The 24320-nt window shown below is 38.2% G+C and overlaps 1 protein-coding gene across 2 annotated transcripts in view; it reads left to right on the forward strand.

Moving 5' to 3' along the window:
• Positions 1–24320, forward strand: part of Tdrd5 (tudor domain containing 5) — a 44962-nt gene that overhangs the window by 17610 nt on the left and 3032 nt on the right. For both annotated transcript variants that reach the window (XM_005071307.4, XM_021227875.2), the window contains exons 10-17: positions 2452–2664; positions 3299–3365; positions 11814–12014; positions 12675–12809; positions 15602–15733; positions 18198–18380; positions 18794–18937; positions 22379–22589. In XM_005071307.4, coding sequence (XP_005071364.1) covers positions 2452–2664; positions 3299–3365; positions 11814–12014; positions 12675–12809; positions 15602–15733; positions 18198–18380; positions 18794–18937; positions 22379–22589 — 1286 coding nt within the window. The remainder of the gene's footprint in view (positions 1–2451; positions 2665–3298; positions 3366–11813; positions 12015–12674; positions 12810–15601; positions 15734–18197; positions 18381–18793; positions 18938–22378; positions 22590–24320) is intronic.

Consider the following 24320-nt stretch of genomic DNA (forward strand, 5'->3'; position numbering starts at 1 on the left):
TCCTCAGTTGTTTTTTCTGGGTATTTCGTCGCAGTGGTGACAAACTGATGCAACAGATTGTTTTAGAAGGATAACTCCAGTCATAGTAGAGAAAATGAATGAGGTGAAGAAAAGGTCAATAAATGGGCAGGTCTTTAAGAGAGAGTGAGTGCAGAAAGGGACAAACTAGAGAAATTAGGAAAGTCAAACTTTCAGTTGGTAAGAAAGGGACTAGAAAGAATAGTGGAGAGAGTATGAAATATTCTCAGTATGAAGACTGTTGGCATAGACATTAAGATGGCGTGAGAGAAACTAGACACTTGCACTCACTGCCTCTAAAGTGAGGACGAGATAGTTGGTACTGAAGACTTGACAGTCTTAGGATATGTTTATCCATGTCACATAAGGACATAACAGTCTATCTTTTCTGAAGTAGTCCCAGCAGAAGATGCATGTGAATGGGATGTCCCATGGTGTTAAGGACATGGATGTTTTTCTCTTTTGTTTCAGATAATGTGTTGTTCCCTTTGGATGTAGCTTGCCACACATTTATGAGGTTCCCCAGGGTGATATTTTGTTTATGATCAAACAAAGCTTGCCTGAAGGATCAGAGTGCAAAGCTAGCCATAGAAACCAGGCAGTGGTTGTGCACACTTTTAATCCCAGCTCTTGGGAAATAGATCTCTGTTAGTTCAAGGCCATCCTGAGCTATACAAAATTGTCTGAACATTGGTAGAAGTAAGAACTCTCAAGTGGTTGGCCTCTTTGCTTCTGTGATCTTCAGTTTTAACTCCAATATCTGTCTCTGGGTTTTTATTATTAAGACCAACTAGAATTTGTGCTATAGTTCCCCTTCTTAGCTAATGGGAAGGAGAAAAATAGCATTGCTTTGAAAGACATGAAGTGTTTACATTTTCATTTTTAAAAAATTGTGATAAAGCATGCAATAATTTTCTTATATCCTGTTAGCTCAAACTATTAATTCATGTAACCACACCAAGATCCTGGGAAGTCTATATGGTTTGTTAAAATGTGGGTATCTTATTACTAAGGGAAGAAGGGAAGAGAGTGATTATGGAGAGAGGATGTTTAGCATGGCTTCCAGATAGTTGAAATTCAAGCTTTGAAGTTTAGGAATCAGAGTCTTAGGGGAGCGTTTATCCGTAGTGAAGTGAGATGTGAAAATAGACATGATATCATACAGAAAGAATGATAGTATGTGAGTGTGTGTGAAGTCACTGTCTAAAATCCTCCACAGATTTTAGCTACGATTTTACTATTGGCTCCATCTCCAGTGAGAAAACAGAAACAGAAAGGTACAGTCACTGATCTTGTAAACAGGGAGTCAGGATTTAAACCTAGGTTTCTGCTTTAAACATTCCAAAGAACCTAAAATTTTATGGTAATGCAAAGCTATTAAGGATGTTGACAAGGAACAAATAGGAGAGCATTATGGAGATGAAGTATCCAAAACCATAAGAAGATAAGCTGGAGAGAATCTCTTAAATTGGGGAATTAACACCTCATTGATGGGGGGGCATTCCAGACAGGGTTTCTTCATGGACAGGGTTCCTCTGGGACAGCTTTGGCTGTCCTAGAACTTGTCCTGTAGACCAGGCTGGCCTTGAACTCAGAGATCCTCCTGTCTCTACCTCCTGAGTGTTGGAATTAAAGATGTGCCACCACCACCTGGCCCATCAATGCTTTTCTTTTTTAAAAGAACATTTTTATTTGAAATAGAATTACATCACTTTCCCTCCCTTTCATCCTTCCAGACCCTTCCTAGAACCTCTCTTCTCCCCCTAGTCCCCATTTTCAAGTTGATAGCCTCTTTGTCTTTTATTATTATTGTGACATGCATATGTATGTATGCATGTATGTATAGCACAAATATATATGAACATAACTTGTTTATATGTATATTGCTTTATGGCTGACCACCCTGTACTGGATAACCAACACTGGAGCTCATTTCCTAGGAGAGACCAATTCTTCTCCCAGCAGTCATTGGTTGTCTGTAGTTCTTTGTTTGGGGATAGACCCCATGGAATTTTCCCCATTCCACATTAATATGTCCACTGATATGCCATTGTTCTGGCCTTGTTCGTGTGGCCATTTCTAGGTGAAACTGTTTCACAGCACAGTTCTGGTATTCTGATTTTTACAGTCTTTCTGTCCCCTTTTCCAAGATCTTCCCTGAACCATAAATGCAGGAAAGTATACATTTTAAGAAGTTCTTTGGAATGAAGTTGAATTACATTCTATTTAGAGAATGTAAGATAACAAGATAAGTACATAATTTTTATACTTGGAAGGAGTATGTTAATGAAAAGATCTTCATAAAGAAATTGACATTAATAGGCATTAACAAATCAGAGAAAATTAATTTCTTTCTTTGCTGTTTTGTGATACATCAGTAAAAACTATCTTTTTTCTCTTTATGGGTTTTTTTCTTTTTATGGAATTCTACAGGCGCTGTTATTCTAACCAGCTGGTTTCTGATCGGTACATCATGCCAGAATACTTTATCCAACCAGGACATCTCTGTTGTGTAAGGATTTCTGAGGACAAGTGGTGGTACCGCGTTATTATCCACCGGATTGTCGGGAAAAAGGAAGTGGAAGTGTTCTACCCAGACTTTGGAAATATTGGGATTGTTCAGAAGTCCTCGCTAAGGTTCCTCAAGTAAGTTGAATTCAGCAAGAAGGCTGGAAAAATGAAATTTCGAATCCTGCAGCTTTGGGACTGGGATCTTTTCTTTCTCTTGCCATCTTCCATCCAGTCTTTACATTTTATTGTAGGACATATTTGGCAAATGATCGTTTTTATTTTTAACTGTGTATGTACATGTATGATCAGGTGCCCACAAGGGCCAAAGCTATAGGATTCCCTGGTGCTGGAGTTACGGGGAGGTGAGTGACCTGATGTGGGAGCTGGGAACCTCCACGGAAGCAGGTCACACTGTTAATCACTGAACTGTCTCCAGCCCTGACCACTGATTTTATGTATGGTCTGTAGTCTCTCATCTTCCTTCACTTGAGTATGAATTTGAATGGACCCTGATAATAAAGTTTGGTCTTTTATAAAGAAAGTGCCTTATATTGAGGGGTTGAACAGTTCTTACTGGTGCTTTTATTTACATGGTTCTTAAAAAGTGTACTGTTCTGTAATTTTTTAAAAACTACTTTTAAAGTACAAGGCATTAATTTACAGTGTGATGAATTAATTGGAATGGTATAACAAGACAAGAAATGGGCCAGAGACTCAATAAAAGCAGTGTGCACACTGGCTAAATAGTCACACATCTGACTCTCTGCAGGTGCTGCTACACAAAGCTCCCTGCTCAGGCTATACCCTGCTCTTTGGCTTGGGTGAGACCAGCAGAGGTAAGTGTACTTGTTCTCATTGGTCAGCAAAGATGTAGGTTATTTCTTTGTACTGGTACAGTTCTGGGTTCTCAGGACACAAAAATAACGTGAAATGATTGTGTGAGAGGTAGGCGAATGGGCAGCAGCTGCATCTTGTCATAGCTGTCATTTGCTGTGGTGTGAGAGCAGCGAAAGGAAGTGAGCCTGTTTTTGTTCCAACTAATCAAAGGGTGAAAAGAGGAGACATTGCAGGCAGAGGGAGAGTAGCACAAACATGAAACACAATATTCTGTGTCCAGAATGTAGGATACGCTGGGGTGACTAAGTTAATCTATGAACAAATGGCAGTCTTTTACTATCAAATACTGGGCACTGTGTAATTGCACTTGGTGTACTTTAATTTGACTCACGGCACAGATTTATACCAGCATCACCACAAATGAGTACCGAGCTGTGCTATGGTGTCATCACACAACAGTGTTACTAGGCAGTAGGAAATTTTGATCTGTGTTTATACGGGGTTGAGAGCTGCATGTTTTCTGTGGGTGATTGTGTTTTAGGGTGTCTTCTGTGCTGGTTGTTGTGGTTCATAGGCATCACAGCTGGGTAGGACTATTGATCGCTTTCCTCCTTCAGCGGCTTGTACAGCATCTTTTGGTATATATGAAGGCTAGTCCTCAGGGAGGAGACCTTGGAGTCAGATCCAGCTGTAACCCTCTGGGTCCTATTCAAAGTGTGTGGTGTCTTCAGCTTCAGAAGCAATCAAAAGCAACAGCAAAAGCCTGTAGTTTTTGGGCCCTATTGGACTCACTGACCAAAACTCAAAAGAGGTTTCTCATGCCTCTATGGCTCTTGCAGAAGGTGATATTATCTCAAGTGTGGCATAAGTTCATTTAAACTATCTCTATGTATGTACACACACACACTATATAATATATATGTATATATATACAGATATATATATATATACATACACACATGTATATATAGTTTCAGGTAAGTATAAAATAATGATTCTCTGTCATTATTTCTAACATTCTAGTGTTACTTTTGTATTGCCCCCCCAATTTGGAATATGTTCATTTTAAAGTTTTGATTTTATTGGTGTGAATAGTTTGTAATAGTGTCTTGGTGGCTTTTCTTTTTTCTTTTTAATGAGTCACAGTCTCGTGAAGCCCAGGTTGTCTGCTGAGGGCAGGGATGACTCATGTACAGCAACCTTCTTGGATTCTCTTGTCTTTTTTATGTCAACATTTGTAGTGGTGTAAATGTTTATATTCTAAATGTTGTTTATTTGTGTATTTTCTCATCCTGTCATTATCTAAATGATAAAGGTAGTTTCCATTGTAGTTAGTTTCAAAGAACCAATTTTTGCTTCTTTAATCCTCTGTTAAAAACATGTTTTCTATTTTATTTTTGTCTTATTTTCTCAAATCTACTCTTTTGGTATGGAATCTTAAGTTATCAGTATCTAGCTTTCCTTTAGGTGAATTCGTAAGTTTGGGGGGGGCACTGGTTTTATTGCTCAGTTGAAGTATTTTGTAATTTATATTTTGTGTTCATCTTTGAGTCATGGATTATTTAGAAATTTGCTTCTAAATACTGTTCTCTAATTTCTCTTATTATTGATTTCCAATCTAAACAACTGATTATGATCCTGTGGGTCAGCCTTTTGAAAAATGAATAGGTTTCATTATGACCCAGTATTGGGTCGCTTTTTATAGTACACAGTATATCCCTGAATATATAGATTGTGTAGTTATATATAATATTCCATAGTTGTCCTTAAAGTCATCTTAATTGTATGATGTTTTCATTCATTTGGGTTTCTTTGTGGCTTTGAAAAATAATCATTGAAAGTAAGCATGGCTTTAGCTATGATTGTTGTTCTGTCTGTTTCTATTACTTAGTTGTTTTTTGTCTATACATTGAAGCTAAATCATTAAGTCCATATCAGATTTGTTTTATGCCTGGAAAGTGAATATCATTGTGAAATTAACCTCTGCTGTGGATGCACTTTCACTTGTATGGAAGTTCTTTTTCTTTGATATTCCTAAAGATCTGACTCTCATTTACTTGGTATTTTTTCTGGTGTAAACCATCATTTTTCTTCTGAGCACTGTTTTTTCGTGAATTACATATAGTTGTGTTTTTTTTAACTCAGGGTAATAGTTACCTTTTTAGCTGGGCCATTTGTGTTTAATTACATTTATTAGGACAATATCTAACTTTAAACTTCATTATTGTGTGTACTTTATAGCCTCCCTGCTCTTTTTAACTTAGCATTCCTGATTTTGAAGATTAAAAAAAACCAATTTCAGTAAGTTTTACTTTGTATCATTTAAAAAACATTATAAGAAATATAGCATTTATGTGTATACCAATGCAAAGATCCTGGAACACTCAACTTTACGGACCTCTCTCTCCAGCCTTGTTTTTATTATATCATGTAATCACATAAAGAAATCGGTACAACACTAGTTGTTGAAGATGTGGGATTTTCTCTGGTGTGTATGTCTGGCATCTTTGGCCAGTATCAGATGGCTGTAGCTACATTCACTCATGTTTGGGTCTTGTGCTGTCTTGGATGGGTCCGTGTCTGCTTTTGTACCCACATTATGATGACTGTGTTACCACAACTCTGTGACGCAGCTTGAAGTTTGCATGGTGAGTCTCTTAGGGTTGCTGTTTATATTCAGGATTGCTTGTGTTTCCATATGAATTTTAGCACTTTTTTCTGTTTCTGTGAAGAATATTATAGAGATTTTTATAGGGATTGAACTGAATCTGCACATTGCTTTTGGCAGCATGGCCATATTCACAATATTAATTCTACCACCCAAGAATAGCTAAGATTTCTCTATAATCCAGTGTCTTCCTCAACCTCTTTCTTTGGAGGTTTAAATTCTTCGTTACAGAGGCCTTTCACGTTCCTGGCTCTGTGTTTTCCTAGATGTATTATTTCTTGATGCTATACTGAATGGAAGTGTTTAGAATGTTTGTTATTTTTATAAAGAATGGCTACTGAATTTTCTGAGTTGATTTTTATCATTCTACTTTGTTAATGGTGATCAGTTTTAGAAGCTTTTTAGTGGAATTTTTGGGACCTTTCAAGTATAAAGTTATATAGTATTCAAGTTTGACTTCTTTGACTACTTGTGTCCCTTTAGTTTCCTTTCTTTGTTTTATTTCTCTAGCTAGGACATTAACCACTATGTTGAAAAGGAGTGGAGGTGGTGGACAGCCCTGTCTCATTACTGACATTAATAGTATTGCTTTGAGTTTTTTTCTCCATTTAGGATGATGTTGGCTGTAGTTTGCTTTATCCTGGAGATGAAGGGATGGCTTGGCATAAATATAATCAAATCCTATAAGTGAATTTAAAGACAAAATCATATGCTCATCTCAGTAAATATAGACAAGGCCTTTGACAAAATCCAGCATGACTTCATGAAAAAGTCCTGAATTAGGAGTAGAGGGAATATGTCTCAATATAATAAAGGTTATGTATGACAAACACTCAGATATTTTTACAATATGAATACCTTCATTGTGGTAGAACTGAACACTGTGGAAATGTGATAATACAAGTTACTTTCTTTGTTCTTGTTTAGTTACTAGTCATATGTTGGCATGTAGTTATGTGATACTTGACATTATATATTAGACATGATAGTTTTACTTCCCATGTTGAATAGATATTATAAGTAAGAAAAATGTTGATAATAATGACTCTAAAGGGTGTTACTAGAAGAAATTCAAAGTGGGAATAAATAAACATAAATAAGAATTTAAAGTTAATGTATACATTAATTAGAATAAACTTTTAAAATATAATCATAAGGTATGCTTCCTCTTGTATTCCCCTTCCTGACTGATGGAACAACCTTAGTGGTCTGTTACCATTGATAATATTAACATTATCATAGATGATAGGAATTATAGTCTTTCCTTTTCAATTTTATGTTTATGGATGTTTTTCCTGAATGTGTGTGTGCATAACAACTACATGCAGTTAGCACAGAGACCAGAAGAGGGCATCAGAACCATAAGAACTGGAGTTGTGGGTGGTTTTAACTTCAGGTGGGTGCTGGGAAATGAGTGAGGCAGAATCCTCTGTAGTAGCAGCAAGTGCTGTTGAACACTGAGCCATCTCGCCAGCCCCTGGATTGTGTTTTAGTATGGGTGAATTGTTTTTGTGATACTATGTTTTGATCATAGTTGTGAGCATGTATTACTGTGCTGAAGTTGTTGCTTAGAAAATTAGTATTCACTGAGATACACTATTGTAACTTTTTTAGGCAAAGCCAGAGATCAATTCATCTTTTTCCTCATTGAGCTAGCTTAGGTTACCTCATAGTTTGTGACTGAGGGGTTCCTTTGTGTGAGTCTGTGTATCTGTGTATCTTGGCAAGGTGTTGAGCATTAATGTGTTTTTTGTATTAAGCAAAATATATACAAACTCTTCAGTTATTATGAAATAAAAATTAAATAGTAAATTAGTAAATAAAAATGAGCATCATTGGTATGGGGCCCTAGGTCTGCGCCTTGGGCCTCTTGCTTTGCTTGGTACAGAGCTCACACCATTTGCATGCTGTTTTCTCCTCTCCCTTCACCCCCTCCTCCCTCACTGTCCTCCCTCCCCCTCCCTTCTTTCACTCCGTGTGTGAGCCCATGGCAAGAAGGAGGCTGTCTACTAGCCAGGAAATAAGATCTCATTAGGATATGAATCTTTTCAAACCTTGAGTTTAGAATTTAAAGATTAATGAAAAACTAATGTTCACATGCTTTTTCTGGCATTTTGTTCTATCCAAATTGCTTTAAATGTTGAAGTATTGCATTTAGAAGCTAGTAAGTTACTCATTTCTCCTATGTTACCTTTAATGACCTTTATTTAATGGAACATAGCATAAATGAATGTGACACTTCCCCATTGTAGTATCTGTGACTCTTCTACTTTTATATATTACATCATATATCAAGCTTTTATTAATAACTATATAGTTATTTTACAATGTCTAATATTCAATAGTGTTATAATTTTGTGAAAGTATTTTGTATAAATGCCTTACATAGTACTTTAAAATACAAAACTGTAATTTTCAAGTAATTAATGTGTGTAACACGATAAATCATGTGTTGTTCCAACATAATCTCTTAACACAAAAATCCTTTATTATGCTGTATCATTTAATGAAAATTAATGGGGGTGGAATGGGGGGGTCAGTGGGGGACATGGGAGCATCGGAGGGAGAGAGAACTGGGATTGATATGTAAAATAAGATTGTTTCTAATTTAAATTAAAACTTATTTAAAAAGACACAGAAAATACTCAGTTGAACTAAACAACCAAAAAAATTAACACAATGGTAAAAGGGGATATTAAAAGAATCTAGTGTGTATACATGATCAAATATATAATATGCAATTACAATAATTAATTTTCTTGAATGTAAGAAAAGGAAATGAAATACTGAAATTAATTTGAAGATGTTTGTTTTGTTAGAATTTTTATTGTTTTCAGAAAATTGTTTATTTAAAAAAATTGGTTACAAAAATTGTAATATTGTCTTTTTGGTTCTGATTACATATTTTTTAACTCATCATCTATTCTACTTGAGCTGCACTACTTAGGATTTTATCTCATTAGGGTCATGTAGTGGCAAATTTAGTAATGTTTACCACAATCCATCATTGTTTCGTACTATTTTTGGTGCACGTGCTAGAGATTGAATGCAGGGCCTCATGGTTGCTAAGCACAGGTTGTACACCTGTTAACACCCCCCCACTCCCTGCTTATTACACACTTGCCAGGTGTAGGGCTCCAGGTTGGCGTCAGCCTCTTTAGCACACTGAAGAGGCTATTGCTAGCTTCCCGTCTTCTTAACTTGGACAAGTCACTTGTCAGTCTGGTGGCTTTTCCTGTGGAAATCCTTAACCATTGTTTTGTCCTCTTTGTCGTTAGCTATTTTAAAGATTTTTTTCCATGTGTCTCTTACATTCAATTTCAGGGTATGTTTACATGTAATAAGTTTGTGTGTGAATTTATTATTTATCCTACTTTGCTCACTGGACACTTAAAAATCTATGGGTTGTTAGTTTTCATTAAGCCTCGTGAATTTGAAGGTGTTATTCTTTGATTATTGCGTATTCCCCATATTCATACTTTTATTCTCTCTGTTTGTGTCTCTCTCTTTCTGGAACAAAAATTAAAAGTGTTAAAGGTAAGTTCTTGCAAATCTGTTAGCTGTTTTCTGTATTTTTATGTCCATATCTTTACATAGTAGGCAATTTTTTTCTAAATTATCTTCCACTGTACTAGTTTATTCTTTAATCCTGCCTAATCTGCTACTGAATTAACCCATGAAGGTTTTAGTTTTTGTTAATTGTGTTTTTACTTTCCAAAATTTAGTTCAATTATATCGCTTTTTAAGAAGTGTGTGTGTGTGTGTGTGTGTGTGTGTGCGTGCGTGCGCACCCCGTTGTGAGACCCATGGGTTAAGCTGGGCCAGGCCCGTACACGGTGCCTCTACCCTCTGAGATGCTTGCTGGCTAGCCTGTAGCACTCACTATAGACTGTATAGATTGCTCATCTCTACAAAAGTCTCACATTAAGTTGGATAATTTTTTGTTGTTGTTTATATTGCTTTAAGCATAAGGTTAGTTTTATACTTAGAAATAAAAATGTTTTCATGTTTTGGGGGGGTTTCTTTTATGTGGTTTCTACTTGTTTTCCTATATGGTTCACTGTTTCTTTAGGCTTTATTTTAGATAAAATTTTTACATTTTTCGTTTAATTGTGTGTGTGTGTGTGTGCATGTGTGTGTGCATGCGTGCTTCTCATACATTGACATTAGAGGACAGCTTGTGGGAGTTGGGTCTCTCCTTCTGTCATGTGGATCCTGGTGATCAAACTCAGGTTCATCAGGCTTGTGGGCAGCAATCCTGTATCTTTGCCTTTGTCTGGCTGTGGTCTTTACAGTGTGTGTGTCAGGATGGTTGGAATGGTTCCTGTCTCCAGAGAAGCTTCATGTTTGCTTCTGCCAAGTGCCCAGCCTGTACTATGCTGATGGAAATGAACAGCTTGAAGATTGTTAGACTATGATGGTGGTTTGAAAACAGAGCTACAAATCCACGTGAACCTTAGTGTATGTTTTGTTTCCCTTTTTTTCTGGGCGTGTATCCCACAGAAGTTAGTTTAGTGAAGGAACGTTTTCTAGACTCCCAACCATTGTAGACTCTGGCTTTGATATCTGTCCCCTTTGGCCCATTAGGACCATCAAAACTGTAGTTGAGGTTTGCCCAGATCAGCAGGGACTCTGAAGGCAGAAGGTCTCACTTCCCCTTCCATTTGGGCATGGTAATTTTACTATCTTATAAGGTATTTGTGATATATTAAAATAATATTCTATCCAGAATTTAAAATTTTTCCCTCTTGGGAAAAATCTTTGACTTTTTTTAAAATGACAGCTGCTGAGTGGAGAATTATTTAAAATTTTCCAAACCTTTTCATTATTTTTCTTTTTAAATTAGCATATAGTATATAAAATAAGGAGTTTCAGTATGACATTCTCATGCATACATTTATTTTGGTCATGTTTGCCCCATTCCTTTGTTTTTATGATGAGATTTTCTTGTATTTATATAATGTGCTTATACTCCCTTCCCCTTTATACCTGTAACTCTAATGTTACCCTTTTTACTCTTATTTCCACTCCTGGATTCCACACTTTGTGAAATTGTCCTAATTCACTTAGTGTGATAATTTCCATATCAACCCATGTCCCTACAAACCACATAATTTAATTCTTCTTGATGCTGAATAAAACTCTGTTGTGCGTGTACAACGCATTTGCTTTATCCCTTCATCTTTCATCCATCATTCGGTACAGCCTGACTTCAGAACCTTGCTGCTGTAACAGCGTTGTGGTGCACACACGTGTACAGCTGTCCCTGCAGTAAACAGACATGGATTCTGAACATATACCTAGGAGCAGTGTATTGGGTCATGTGGAATTATTTTTACCTTTTGAGGACCCTGCACACAGGTTTCCATGGAGACTGGACTAGTGCACATGCCCAGCAGCAGTTACAAGGGCCCCTTTTTTTCTGTGTCTTCTTCAGCATTTGTTGTGGTTTTCTGGTGATAGCCATGTTGACTGAGGTAAGGTGGAATCTCTGTATGGTTTTGATTTGCATTTCCTTGATGGTTTGTCTTTTTACTTATTATAAATGATTAGTATTTCTGAAAATGAGAGTTCTTCACCAGACGATTTTTATAGTCATATTTATTTAATCATTTTTCTTTTAACTTCTCTCACCCTAAAATTATACATATTTTATGTTTTAGTTTTTTAGTTTTTCTTTGTACTTAAAACTCTAGTTCATTAGCAATTCATTTTTGCATACTATTGCTGTAACTTATATGTAAATCTGTCACATAAATACATCTCTGTTGTATTTTAGGAACACTGGACATCCAGAGCTATTTTGCACTTCCAGAAGCTGTGTGGTTTAAAGCCATTAGTAGGGGTGGTAGATGAATATATAGATGGAATCCTTAATATTTTTCTCTGTGATACATCCTCAAATGAAGATGTCTACTTTCATCATGTCTTGAGGACAGAGGGCCATGCTATTGTGTGCCGAGAAAATGCCCCGTCCAAGGTAGAGTACATATTTTGTTTAAATGCCACACTTTGGGATATAAAACGGTTTAGTGTGGGTGGTTACTGATTTACTCTTCAATCTTAGAGATGTCCTTAGCTTCCTGACTTCGTAATGCAGAGCGCCCTCCTCATTGTCAGGTGACTATTGAACCAGGCCGTTACCACCACCATCACCACCAAGAAACAACTCCATGATTTGCTAATTGTTCTTTAATCTTCCGGTGAAAACTACTTTTTGTTTTGCTTTTTCAAGACAGGGTTTCTCTGTATTGTTTTGGAGCCCATCCTGGAACTAACTAGCTCTTATAGAACAGGCTGGACTCAATTCACAGAGATCCACCTGCCTCTGCTTCCCAAGTGCTGGGATTAAAGGTGTGCGCCACCAATGCCTGACAGAAAACTACTTTTATTTAAAACAAATGATTTAATTGCTCTAACCCTTAAGTCTTTAATGTTTTCCCAGAGAAGTAAAACATTCTCTAGTTCTGAAATTAGTGACAGTGCTATCTATGTAATTTCTCATCTTGATGCTGTTTTTGTAACTGAAGTGTCAGTGTGGAAATTGTCAACTTGTGTTGGAAAATATGTTTCAGTGCCATGTGAAGCACCGGCTTGCTCACCTTTTCTGCTTATTATGTAATTAAATGCTTCATCCTAGGGCTTCAGAGATCTAAACCCATTAGCGCTCTACACTAACTCCAGCGGTCTGGCAGGTGACACGGTCCTAACAGAACTTGGACCTTCTCAGAAGCAATGTCTTAATGAAGACAGGGAGCTACAGCAACAGTCCAAGGTGAGTGCCCTGCATAGCCAAGTACAAAACTTTTGCAAATATGATTACTCCCACTAGCTATAGTTATGTCCTCATTTTATAGATGGCCGCTATGACACTTTTCAAACAGAGGATCTGGGAGTCTTGCACAATGATAGCAACAGTGACATAGTCTCTTTGCCAGTTCAACCCTTTGTGTTGCTTCTGCCCCCTCTTGAACAGTTCCTCTTATGCACCAAGTTCTCTCTCTTCCTCTGTGTGGCTGTGGTTCTCCTGCGCTAATACCAGTGCTATTCTTTGTAAAATATTTTCGTTGTAGTTATTTATTGTGTGCATATGTGTAGGCACGTGCATATTTGGAGGTCAGAAGGAAACTTATGGGAGTTGGTTCTCACTTTGTACTGTGTGGGTCACAGGGATGAAGCCTGGGCTGCCAGGCTTGGTAACAAGTGCTTTTACCCCCTGAGCATTTTGTAGCCCTTGATGCCTCTCTTACTGCTCTTGTACTACTCAGGGTATTCTTTGAGTGTTCTTATTTCATACTCTATAAGTTTAAATGGCCAGCTCTCTACCACAGTAATGACAGCATCATAATATCTTTTCCATTAACATGTATTATTCCAGCCCAAATAGGAATAGGAACAGTTCTCGAACTAGTGGTGTGTCACAAGCACTGTTATAAGTCCTCCCATAGGTGGATTAATCATCAGAACAGTCTTAATTAAGTTGGTGCTCTGACCCATTAGAGAGGAAGGGAAAGTAAAGCCCAGAGCAGGAATGTAATGCTTCTTGAACAAAGTCACAGACAGACATTTCTCTGACAATCGATACTGGGCTAAGAATATTTGATGCTCTTAATTTACGGATCAAAAATTTTGTTTGCTCTTACAAGGTCTTGTCTTTGTGTGAAATGATATGTAAAAAATACTTTGTTTAATCGGTACATCTATGTATTTTGGAGATGGTAATTTTTTTTTAGTATTTACCGATTATTAAAAAGGTTCAAATGCAAGCCCACTTTGACTACTGTGTTTTGTGTTTTATTCTGTTTTGTTTTTTCCCAAGACAGGGTTTCTCTGTGTAACAACTCTGGCTGTCCTGGAACTCACTTAGTAGACCAGGCTGACCTCTGACTCACTTGAGATCCACCTGCCTCTGCCTCCCAAGTGCTTGGGATCAAAGGTGTGCACCACCACAATCCAGCCGGCTACTGTGATTTTAACTTGTCAAGAAAAATGCATAAGAACTGGGCATGGAAACACACACCTATAATGTTGCACTCAGGAGCCTGAAGCAAGGAAAGTACAAGTTTGAGACCTGCCTAGGCAACATTGCAAGACTTTGTCTCAAACAAACACACACACAAAAGTGACCATCTCCTGCTGCATTTCAAAACAAATACAACAAAAAATAGCTTTCTAGTTATGCTAAAATTAGTTTGGCCTGGGGCTGGAAAAATGGCTCAGTGGTTAAGACTGTTGCTGTAACGATAAACAGCACACTTGTTGAGGGTATAGGTAACTGTTGCTCTTGCTGAGGACCTGGGTTTGGTTCCCAGAACACACATGGTGACTCAGAACTGCCTTTAACTTTAGTTCCAGAGCCAATTCCCTTTTCCTGGCTCCTCAGCCAAAAGGCACAGCACAGATGTGGTACGTGAACACTCAAAGCATTCATGCATTCATACACATTAAAATCATTAAAAATTTTGAAAATAAGACATGTATGAATGTTTTGTGTACATGTAAGTGATGCACCACAATGCATTGGATCCCCTGGAACTGGAGTTATGGATAGTTACGAGCCACCATGTGGATTTTGGGAGTCAAACTTGGCTCCTCTGCGAGAGCAGCCAGGGCCTGTAACCTCCTGAAATTGTTTTCAATGAATTTGGTTCGTTTGGCCTATGACAAGTCTGGATATTTCATAATCATTCTTACTACATTGGAATAATTGTATTTCATCATTCCTGAATAATGAATTTGATTAATTGGTTAACATTTTTAGGTTATATGCCTGTTGGTATCTTCAGATAACCATAGTTTGATTCTAGAAATGAAACGTCATCTTTTGTGCAAAAGAGAAATGTAGCCTCTGCTGATTCCATTTGTGTTTTGATACAGCAAAGCTTCTGTGTGCTACCCACTGCACACCCGCTGCACCCACTGCCTATTCACTGCACACTCATATGCACACCCACTGCACCCACTGCCTATTCACTGCACACTCACATGCACACCCACTGCACCCACTGCCTATTCACTGCACACTCACATGCACACCCAATGCATATTCACTGCACATCCGCTGCACACCCACTGCACACTCACATGCACATTCACATGTACACATGCACACCTGCTGCACACCCACATGCACACCTGTAAAGTGTCCTAACAGTCTGTCTCTACTGCATCTTCTCAGACACCCTCCCTCCTGGAATATGTATGACAAATCTCTATGATGGTTGTACTGGGGAGAATGTCTGTGTTTTCCCATAGTTTAGTTCTTTACATCTGGGACCTTTGGATTCTTTGTAACTCCAGGCTGTCTTGTAGAGCCAGGAAAAGGGAATTGGCTCTGGAACTAAAGTTAAAGGCAGTTCTGAGTCACCATGTGTGTTCTGATGCTTGTTTCCTGGATGTAGTTGAACAGAATGGGAAGGCCTAGGGAAATGGGTAAAATTTATAAAAATAGAAGAACACTTGTGTGCATCTATAAACTATAATGTTAAACTTCCACCAAAATTTATAGAAATGCAGATTTTAGAAACAGGATTAATGTAGAAATGATTTCTCTTTTATATCTACTAGGAAGATACTAATGATGAAAAATCTTTAAGTCACGTTAAATCCGGGGATTCTAAATTCAATTCATTGAAAACATGTGAAGATGACCCACAGTGGTCTATCCTGCAGCCCAAGGATGGAAAGGACGAGATTGAGGTAAGAGGAGGAGAGATGGTTTTAAATTCTTTAATTCATAAATGATGATGACCGGAAATGAGCCAGCCTTTAGGGCTACTCCATGACACTGAATTGCAAGTGGTCTCCTTTCAGTCTCCAAGGCCACGGTATGGAGCATGACCCAGCCAGTGAGAGTAGAGGCAGGCTCTGTCTGGGCTGGATGTGTAGGTTACTACCCAGGATCTACCCAAGTATGGCAGTCTTGAGAAGTAATATTCGAAAAACTCGTCACAAAATGTTTACAATTTTGGGGAAACACATTTTTATTTTAGCCAAGTGTTTATATGCACATAGCCTATAGTCCTTCATGACTCCAGCATTTTATGTTTTCTTAAATAATTCATTTTCATCTTTTTGAGCTGTTGTTTTGAAATTTGCCTCTAATTATTTTGTTAAGTAGTATATTTCCTGATTCCCCCGTTGTGTCTTTGGATTTCTTGGTATGAAAGATGAGGGTTAAGTTTTTTTATCCCTTCACCCCACCACCCGTAAACTTAACCTTCATTCCCCTCCCTACAATTTGTCGTAGTCCAGTATATCAGACTTCCATTGGCCACTCAGTATTTATGAATGTAAATGCTATTTTATGCTGAGTAGTATGCCAGGATACTTTACCTATATACGTTTAAATAATAATTTTTGTTCTTTGAAAATTTCATAGAATATATTTTTATTGTGTTTCTTCTGCTTCCCTAACTGCCCCTAGGTCCTCTCCAGCTTGTGTTGGGCAACTGCTCCTGAGTGTGGGGCCTGCCCTGGAGTGTGCTGTCACTTTCAAGGAAACTGATTTTCTCTTTTCCATCAGCTATCACCTGAGCTGGGTTCTTGGGTAGAGGTGGGATTGTGCCCATTCCATGTTTTCTCCATGCTCAGACTATTGTCTGGGATGAGTCTGTACAAGTCTTACTCATGCTATCATGTATTTTATGCTGATATGTCTTCCTTTTCAAATTAACTACAATACACTGGCTTTATTTTGATGTACTTTCCTGTCAGTTTCAAAACTGTGTAGTATATGTATTCAACACAGCAATCAGGATGCAGAATAGCTCCAGCATCTGACTAACCCCTGTGCTCACCTGTTTTGCTACTGTCTTCTCACATTCCTGACATGTAGCAGTTGTCATACACAAGTTCACTGTGGACTTGAGTTTCATTTAACAAAGCAAATGTCCAAGAGCAGGACTGGTAGGTTGTGTGGCAGTGCTTGGCAAACACTCCAGGGAGGCTGTACCAGTAGTGTATGCGTTCTGGTTGTTGTAGGTCCTTGCCAGCACTTGGTATTGCTGGTGATCTTGTTTCAGCTATTCTGATAAGCACATAGTAACATCAAGAATGCTTTTAATTTTTATTTCCCCAGTGACTAATGATGTTGAACATCCTTCCATGTGTGTGCTTGGCAACACGTCTGTTAATCCTTCCCATTTCTTTACTGTATCATTTGTTTTCTTCCTGTTTGGGGAGATTTTTTATATGCATGATTTTCTCATGTATTCTCTCATTTGAAGCTTGTCTTTTTCATTCTTGTGTCTCATATGGCAAAAGTTCTAATGTTTAGAAAGTTCCACATTAAAAAAAGTTCAACATGGCAACTTTTTCTATTAATTTGATTGGTGCTATAGGACACATTGGTTATCAAAATCCATTCCTACCTCCTTGGCCATGCATACTGGATATGGAGCTACAGAATTTACTATTTTCCCTGCTGGGTTTTGCTACTGTTTTGGCATAGTCCTTTCCTGGCATTCTCCTATTCCTTCTTTGGAATAGAGTATTCACTTCTGTGCTATGTAAAGTGTCTAATTATTTGCATGGTTTTTGCTTTTGAGACAGGATCTCACTGTATATCTCTGGCTGGCCTGAAACTCACAGAAATCCATCTGCCTCTGGCTCCCTAACTTAAAAAATATTAACAGGGGAGACTAGTACTATTAAGGCTTTGGGGGCCCTTGAAGATATACTAGATGTGTTTTTGCACAATATAGACATGAGGGTTAGGACATTTGCGTCTGAAATGTCCACTAAAGAGCATTGCTAAGGTTTGGTTGCTCACGTGTGGTGGTATTGTGAGGTACCCTTTTTTTACTCTCACCCTGAAGAACTTTGTTTCTGAGGTTTTAGTCTTTACTTTAAAAGCTCCTGGACTTTTATGATATATATATATATATATATATATTTGCTTGTGTCTCAGTTTTTCCCACTGTACACTCTGAGATATGATCGGTTAGGACCCAGTAATCAGTTATGAAGTCTACTTTCCTACACCCAGAATGTAGAGGACATCTTCTCTCCTTGCCTCTTTAAAATGTACATATCCTAAATGTCTTGTGTATTTAAACTTGTGTTTACCTGGAACCAGGAAAATATTATGTACTTAATATTTAAACTGTGTTTGTTGGGAAATATAAATAATAGTATTTCTTTGTCTTCTGATAAATTCCAGGATGAGATCCCTACTGGAATGCCATGCCTGGAGTCAGTGACCATCGGTGATGATATTTGGGATGAGAACTGGCTCCCTCTACAGGCTAAAATGGGAAAGGGCATGAGTCCTGCCTCCCATCTGTTCACTTCAAGCCTTGTTGGGAAAAAACAGTATCAGTCACATGGAGAAATGCCACAAAAGGTTAGATTTTTGGGAAAATAAACAGCAAATTACTATTGATAATTTAAATCCAGTAGACCAAGCTTCTAGAAAGTTTCACATGCAGGAATTCAGAAGGATTTGTCTATAGTTCAAAACAATACATGATTTCTTTATATATATATGTATATATATATATTTGAAGTAGGTAAATGATAGGTGCTCAGGAAAGGTCTAGCTAAAAGAGTGGTATTAAATTCCACAATGTCGTATTTATTTCATGAGACCCAAGTGTTGAAGATGTAGTGCAGACTTACAGTGAGAAGTCACACTGACGGAATCAGCCAGTGCATCCTTTGTCACTTAAAACACGTCACCTCCTTGCCATCACCTTATCCTGCTTTGAGGTCTTGTGCTACTGTATCTTGATTTGTTGCTGCATTTTTTCTTTATAGGACTGGTGTTTTTCTACATCTAAAGATATATGGGATGACTCATGGCAGCCCTTAGGCCTTGCAAAGGACATGAAAGGAGGAATTCAAACACTAGAAGGGTCCATTGCTCAAGAAAAAAATACTGGCATGACCAGAATTCGAAAGGTAAAATTAGCATTATTGTGACCAGTTTTATGATTAATCACTTTCATTCTTAGAAATTGTGGTTAATGTATGCCCTTCTGCATCAGTTAATCAAGACAGTCCCCACAGACACCCATAGGCATCTATCTGGTCAGAGCAGATCTTCAGTCGAGGCTTTTCTCTTAGGTGATGGAGCAGTGGTTCTCAGCCTTCCTAACACTGCAATCCTTTAATACAGTTCTCATGTTGTGAGATCTCCAGTCATAAAATTCTTTAGTTGCTACTTCATAACTGTAGTTTTGCTATAGTTATGAATCATAATGTAAATATATGCTTTCCAATGGTCTTAGGCAACCCCTGTGAAAGGGTTATTTTGACCACAAAGGGGCCTTGACCCACAGGTTGAGAACCACTGATCTAGGATGTGTGGGTTGATAAACCTGACCAGGACAGTTTGAGCTCACGTTGACCCTTACCCATAGTCCTCTTTGGTTTTTACTCCTAAGACCTTTGCCACCCCCACTGAGAGCCTGGTCAGGTTGCTCTTCACCTTGATGAAGCTCAGATTCCACTGTGTGTCTTTTAGTCTACTGACTGCTGATCTCTCTGGGTTGTCATGGACTCTCACACTATGAATTTGCAACTTTGGACTTGGCAGATAACTTGAGAGAATTTGAGTAGAATGTTCAACTGTTCTCTTTTCTCTTTGTCTGGGTGTGTCTGTCAAGGCCTGGATGCCTAGTCAGACTTAGATCTGTTCTCTCTCATTAGCCAGTAAGGTTACAACTTCTCTTTGGACCTCAACCCCATTCCTGATAGGAGAGTGCTTTAGTTGAAATGGTGTGGTGTCTATGGAACCCTCTTCATTTTCTGACAGTTTACCTGACTTCTTGTTCCCAGGATTTTCAAATATTATAATTATAATTCAAATCTAAGTTGTCCAGTGAAATTGAAGGTGCCATGACTAGAACTGAAGTCTTACTAACAATTTTATAGCTTATATCTTCACACCAAGGAATCAGAATTTGTAAGCCAGCTATATCTGGATCTCCTGGGGCTTTTAATAACCATACTCTGGGCCTTTTCAATTAGTGACAGTTTATTTCCCCAGTGTTAGTGTGTAAGGCCTGTGAATGGCACAGTACTTGAGAGTTGTCTCTGTGTTTAGATCTTGTGGTGTATTCTCTGTGATCTCTCTCACTAGTACAGAGAGCATTGCTGATAACACTTAAACGCTTACTGTGTACTGCTGCTGTTATAGACGCATTATGTACATCCCTGTTAGTTCATTTAATCTTAAGAAGTACTCATCACTATTTTAAATGAGGAAATAGAGGTATTAAGTTGCCTAAGGTTTTTATACTAAGTAGCTTTCTTAGTCTCTGTTCTATTGCTATGATGAAACACTATGACCAAGGCAGCTCTTAGAAGAGAAAGCATTTAATTGGGGTCTTGCTTACAGTTTCAGAGGATTGCTACATTGTCAGTCATGGCAGCACACAGGTAGGCATGGGTACTGGAGAAGTAGCAGAGAGGTTATATCCTCATTTGCAGGCAGAGAGAGACACACTAGGCCTGGCATGGGCTTTTGAAACCTCAGAGCCAAGCCCAGTGATACAGCTCATCCAACAAGACCACACCTACTCCAGTGACGTCACACCTCTTAATTCTTCCCTGACAGTTTACCAACTGGGGATCAAGTGTGTGTGTGTGTGTGTGTGTGTGTGTGTGTGTGTGTGTGTGTGTGTGTGTGTGTATGTACATGCCTTTGGGGTCTGCCTTATTCAAGCTACCACAGTAGTGAAGGTATTCCATAAGGCTGTGTTTAGCATATAGTAAGCACACAGTAGTTATATAAAATAGTAATAATTATAGTAGCAATGGTAATGTTACTAATAAACCTAATATGGGCTAGGAACCTAATACTGGGGAAAGTCTTAATTTGTTTTTAAGAAATTCTAACAATTTGAAGAAAGGCAACTCTGAAGTGTTTCTCACATAGGAGATAACTCAGACCTGTAATTTAGACTTCCTGTGCCATTAAAAAACTCTACAAGGAAAATCATGGCTGTAATTTCTAACATTGGAGGGTAGTCACTGAGAATAAATGTCAGTAATGTGTTAGGAGAGTGTACAGACACTTCGGTAAGCCTTTGAAAATATTGCCCACTGTTGTGAGAAAATGAGATGCTGGAGTTTGACTCCTGGGTCAGCATCAACTTAAGGGCTGTTTGCATTAGAAGGGACACGCCCTGTTGTTGTGAGGCACACATGTTTTGTTCCTTCAAAGTGTCATATGCCAAGGGCATGGTCCCTGGTTTATGGAGTTTTAAAATGGTGGGCCTAGTATATACTGATGTAATTAGGTCACTGGGGACACTACTCTCTAATTGTAAGTATAATATATACATATTATACATATGTATGCAATAGATACATATTATACTTTATATATTATACATACAATTTGATCAACTTTATTCATCTTACTGCTTTAGTAGATTATCTTCCAGTTTGATTAATGGAGGTCTTATACTTGTATCTGCTGAAAGAAAAGCTACCTTAGTAGGAGGGAACCACAGCATATATGAAATTGACCCAGGGTTTTAGAAAGTAGTATGCTTGGGGTGAAGTAAAGCATGTTCTTTTATATTCCAAAAGCTGTCAATGCAAGTTGAGTCAGGAGTGTGGTAGTCTATCTGCCCAGAGCCCTGCATCCAGCCCAGAGACATTGCCACAGCAGATTCTGAAAGGTCCAAACTGTTGACAAGAAAGTGTCCAGGCTTGCTTCTTTGTTAACAGAAAACACCTTCCCTTCACAGGCTTAGCTGCTAAATTTGGTGTGCATTATTTTACCCGGTTTCAGCTACGGTTGATAATTATTGGCCTCTTGGTCCTTTTTGAATCATGATCTTTCTTTGGAACCTGGTATCACTTTTACCTCTTGGTATCTTAGCATAATTTCTAGGCTGGCTATTTGTAAAGTTCTGTGCTATCCTTTTGCTCTTTGCCAGGGTTTTCATGTATCTTGTGGATAATCTGGTAAATATGTAGTAACTCTATATTTAACTGTCCACAGTGGCTGTACCTTTTTGTGTTTTTACCAGTAAGCTGAGTGCCTCATTTTGTCTACATTCATAGTAGCCATGTTGATGCCTTTTAACATCACAGAAGATAATGGTCCCGTGTTATCATACGTTGTATGCACTTTAATACTGGCACATGGCAGGAAGGAGGGTCTTGACCCCACTGTGTGGTAGCGTTCAGTACCTGTTTGTTCACAGAAATAATAATAAAGGTTTCTTAAATTGAATTTTGATATTCATTAAAAATATAGAAGAGCTTGCTTTTCCCAGAGTTTTACTTTTTAAACTATAATCTAAAGAAGAAAGCATAAAGGGCTTGCTTCTTGTGCTGACAAATCACTTTTCTTGCCTTTGCACCATTTCTCTTATTTTGCAGCAAGAAGATTTACAGTATCCTTTGGACTCTTCCACACTGCCCAGGCTGGAAGAGTTCTACATCTCTCTTATCAAGTCACAGCAGTCGGCAGAAGGGAGCCAGTCTGAACCTGAGAGCATTCAGACTCAACCCAAGAACAGTCTGCTGTCCTTGACAGTGCCCGGCTCAGCTCCTGCCGGGCTTGACTCTCCAGAAACCCACTCTGGCTCTGGTAGGTTTGCACATCCTGCACATGCTCAGTTGGCCATGTTGCTAAATTCTCCATCTGTTTGGGAACATACCTAGAGAGACAGCATTTACTCCAAGTTTTCATTTAGCTTTGAGCTCAGTTGTCTTTTACTCTGCCACTTTCTTTCTTCCTTGCAGTTTTTGGAAGTACTTTACAGTTATCTAATGTTGCAAGCTCATGGCTTTCTGAGTTTTGGCAAATGTGTTCAGTCATGGTATTTCCATTAGCCTGAAAAGTTTCCTTGTGCCCTTTGCAGCCAATCCCCACCTCAGCTTGCGGGCCTTTGGCCTGGCACTGTGCCATTTCTAGAATTATATAGTATGTAGTTTTCATATTTGGCTTATTTTCTTTATCATATTGTAGAGTTTTGTTTCTGTTGGCTATTTATTTGTAAGTGATTTTTCTAGGGCTTATATTCACTACATGTATAGCTTTTTAAACTACCCGATGTGTTCCAAAATGGATGCATTATTCACATGCCTCCCAACGAGGCATAAAATTGCGATTGCTCTACTTCCTAGCCTCCAGATGGTATTTTAATTTTTTAAAAAAAATTTTGCCAATCTAGTGAAATGTGAAAGGTTATTGTAACCAATTTGGATCATTCTGTTTCCCAAATTAGCCATCTTTTCTGTACTAATATGCCATCATATCTTTAAATTGACACATTTATACTAATAAAATCTTATAATAGTGTGCATTTTCCCATCCCAGCCTGTTATTGTTATACATTTTACTTTTTATAGTATATGCCCATAATCAGTTCTTATTTTTCTCTTTATAGTCAGTTTTTAAAGTAAATTAAAAAACAAGAAAGCATTTTATTCCATTTGCTTACATATTTATCTTTCCCAGTACCCTTTATTCTAGAGATTAAATTAGGGTTCTACAAATCTTTACTGTAAAGAGTCAAGGAAATAGAACTGGAGAGTGGCGGAGTAGTAGTTTGTATAGTGTTCACAAGACCCTTGAGTCTGGTCCCTGGCACCCCAAATGTACATATCTCATTTTTGTGGGCATATGTTCTGTGCTGCAGTACAAAAACAGTTATAGACAGGAGTTAAGTGAAACTATAAAACCACAGCTCTGGAAGCCCTGGAAACACTGAGGCCAGTTTCCTGTGAGTCCTTCTTACAGACCGGGTCACTGGCTCTGTAGCTCACTGATAGTTGTTTGTTCTCAGTGGTGCTCTGCGGGTGGTGGTGTCTGTCCTGTGTCCAGAGTGTCCCGATGTGGACTTTGATCTCAGATACTCTATTCTTCATCTCCACATTTTTGTTTGGAGCCTTTATTTGCCATCATGTTTACATTTTTCTTTCCTCTTAACTATATCAAGTGTCTTGGGATCTGTTTTAATGTACTTATCTTGTGGTTCTTTCTGAAATTTATCATCTGTGTCCTCTTTGGATCTGTTTGTTATTTTCTCCCGATTCCAGCTCAGAGTCTGCTTCTTGAGATTTTGTTGTCTGGATTCCTTCCTTCTGCCTTTTTTAGGGAGGGGGTGGTAGTCACATGCCTCAACATTGGTTGCACACATCTCTAGTGTTTCTTAGGAGTCTCTCCCATAGTGCTGCTCTCAGTAAGAGTGTTGTTCCGTGTTTGTCCAGTTTCCTGTTTGTTCAAGGTAGCAGGAGAGTAATGATGGATTCCTGCTCAACATTGCAGCTCTCTCTGTCATCACATACCCTTCTTTTCATAGATTTATGTCTGTTT

This window comes from Mesocricetus auratus, unplaced genomic scaffold, assembly GCF_017639785.1.
Source record: "Mesocricetus auratus isolate SY011 unplaced genomic scaffold, BCM_Maur_2.0 Super-Scaffold_100676, whole genome shotgun sequence".
In the NCBI taxonomy this organism is placed as follows: Eukaryota; Metazoa; Chordata; class Mammalia; order Rodentia; family Cricetidae; genus Mesocricetus; species Mesocricetus auratus.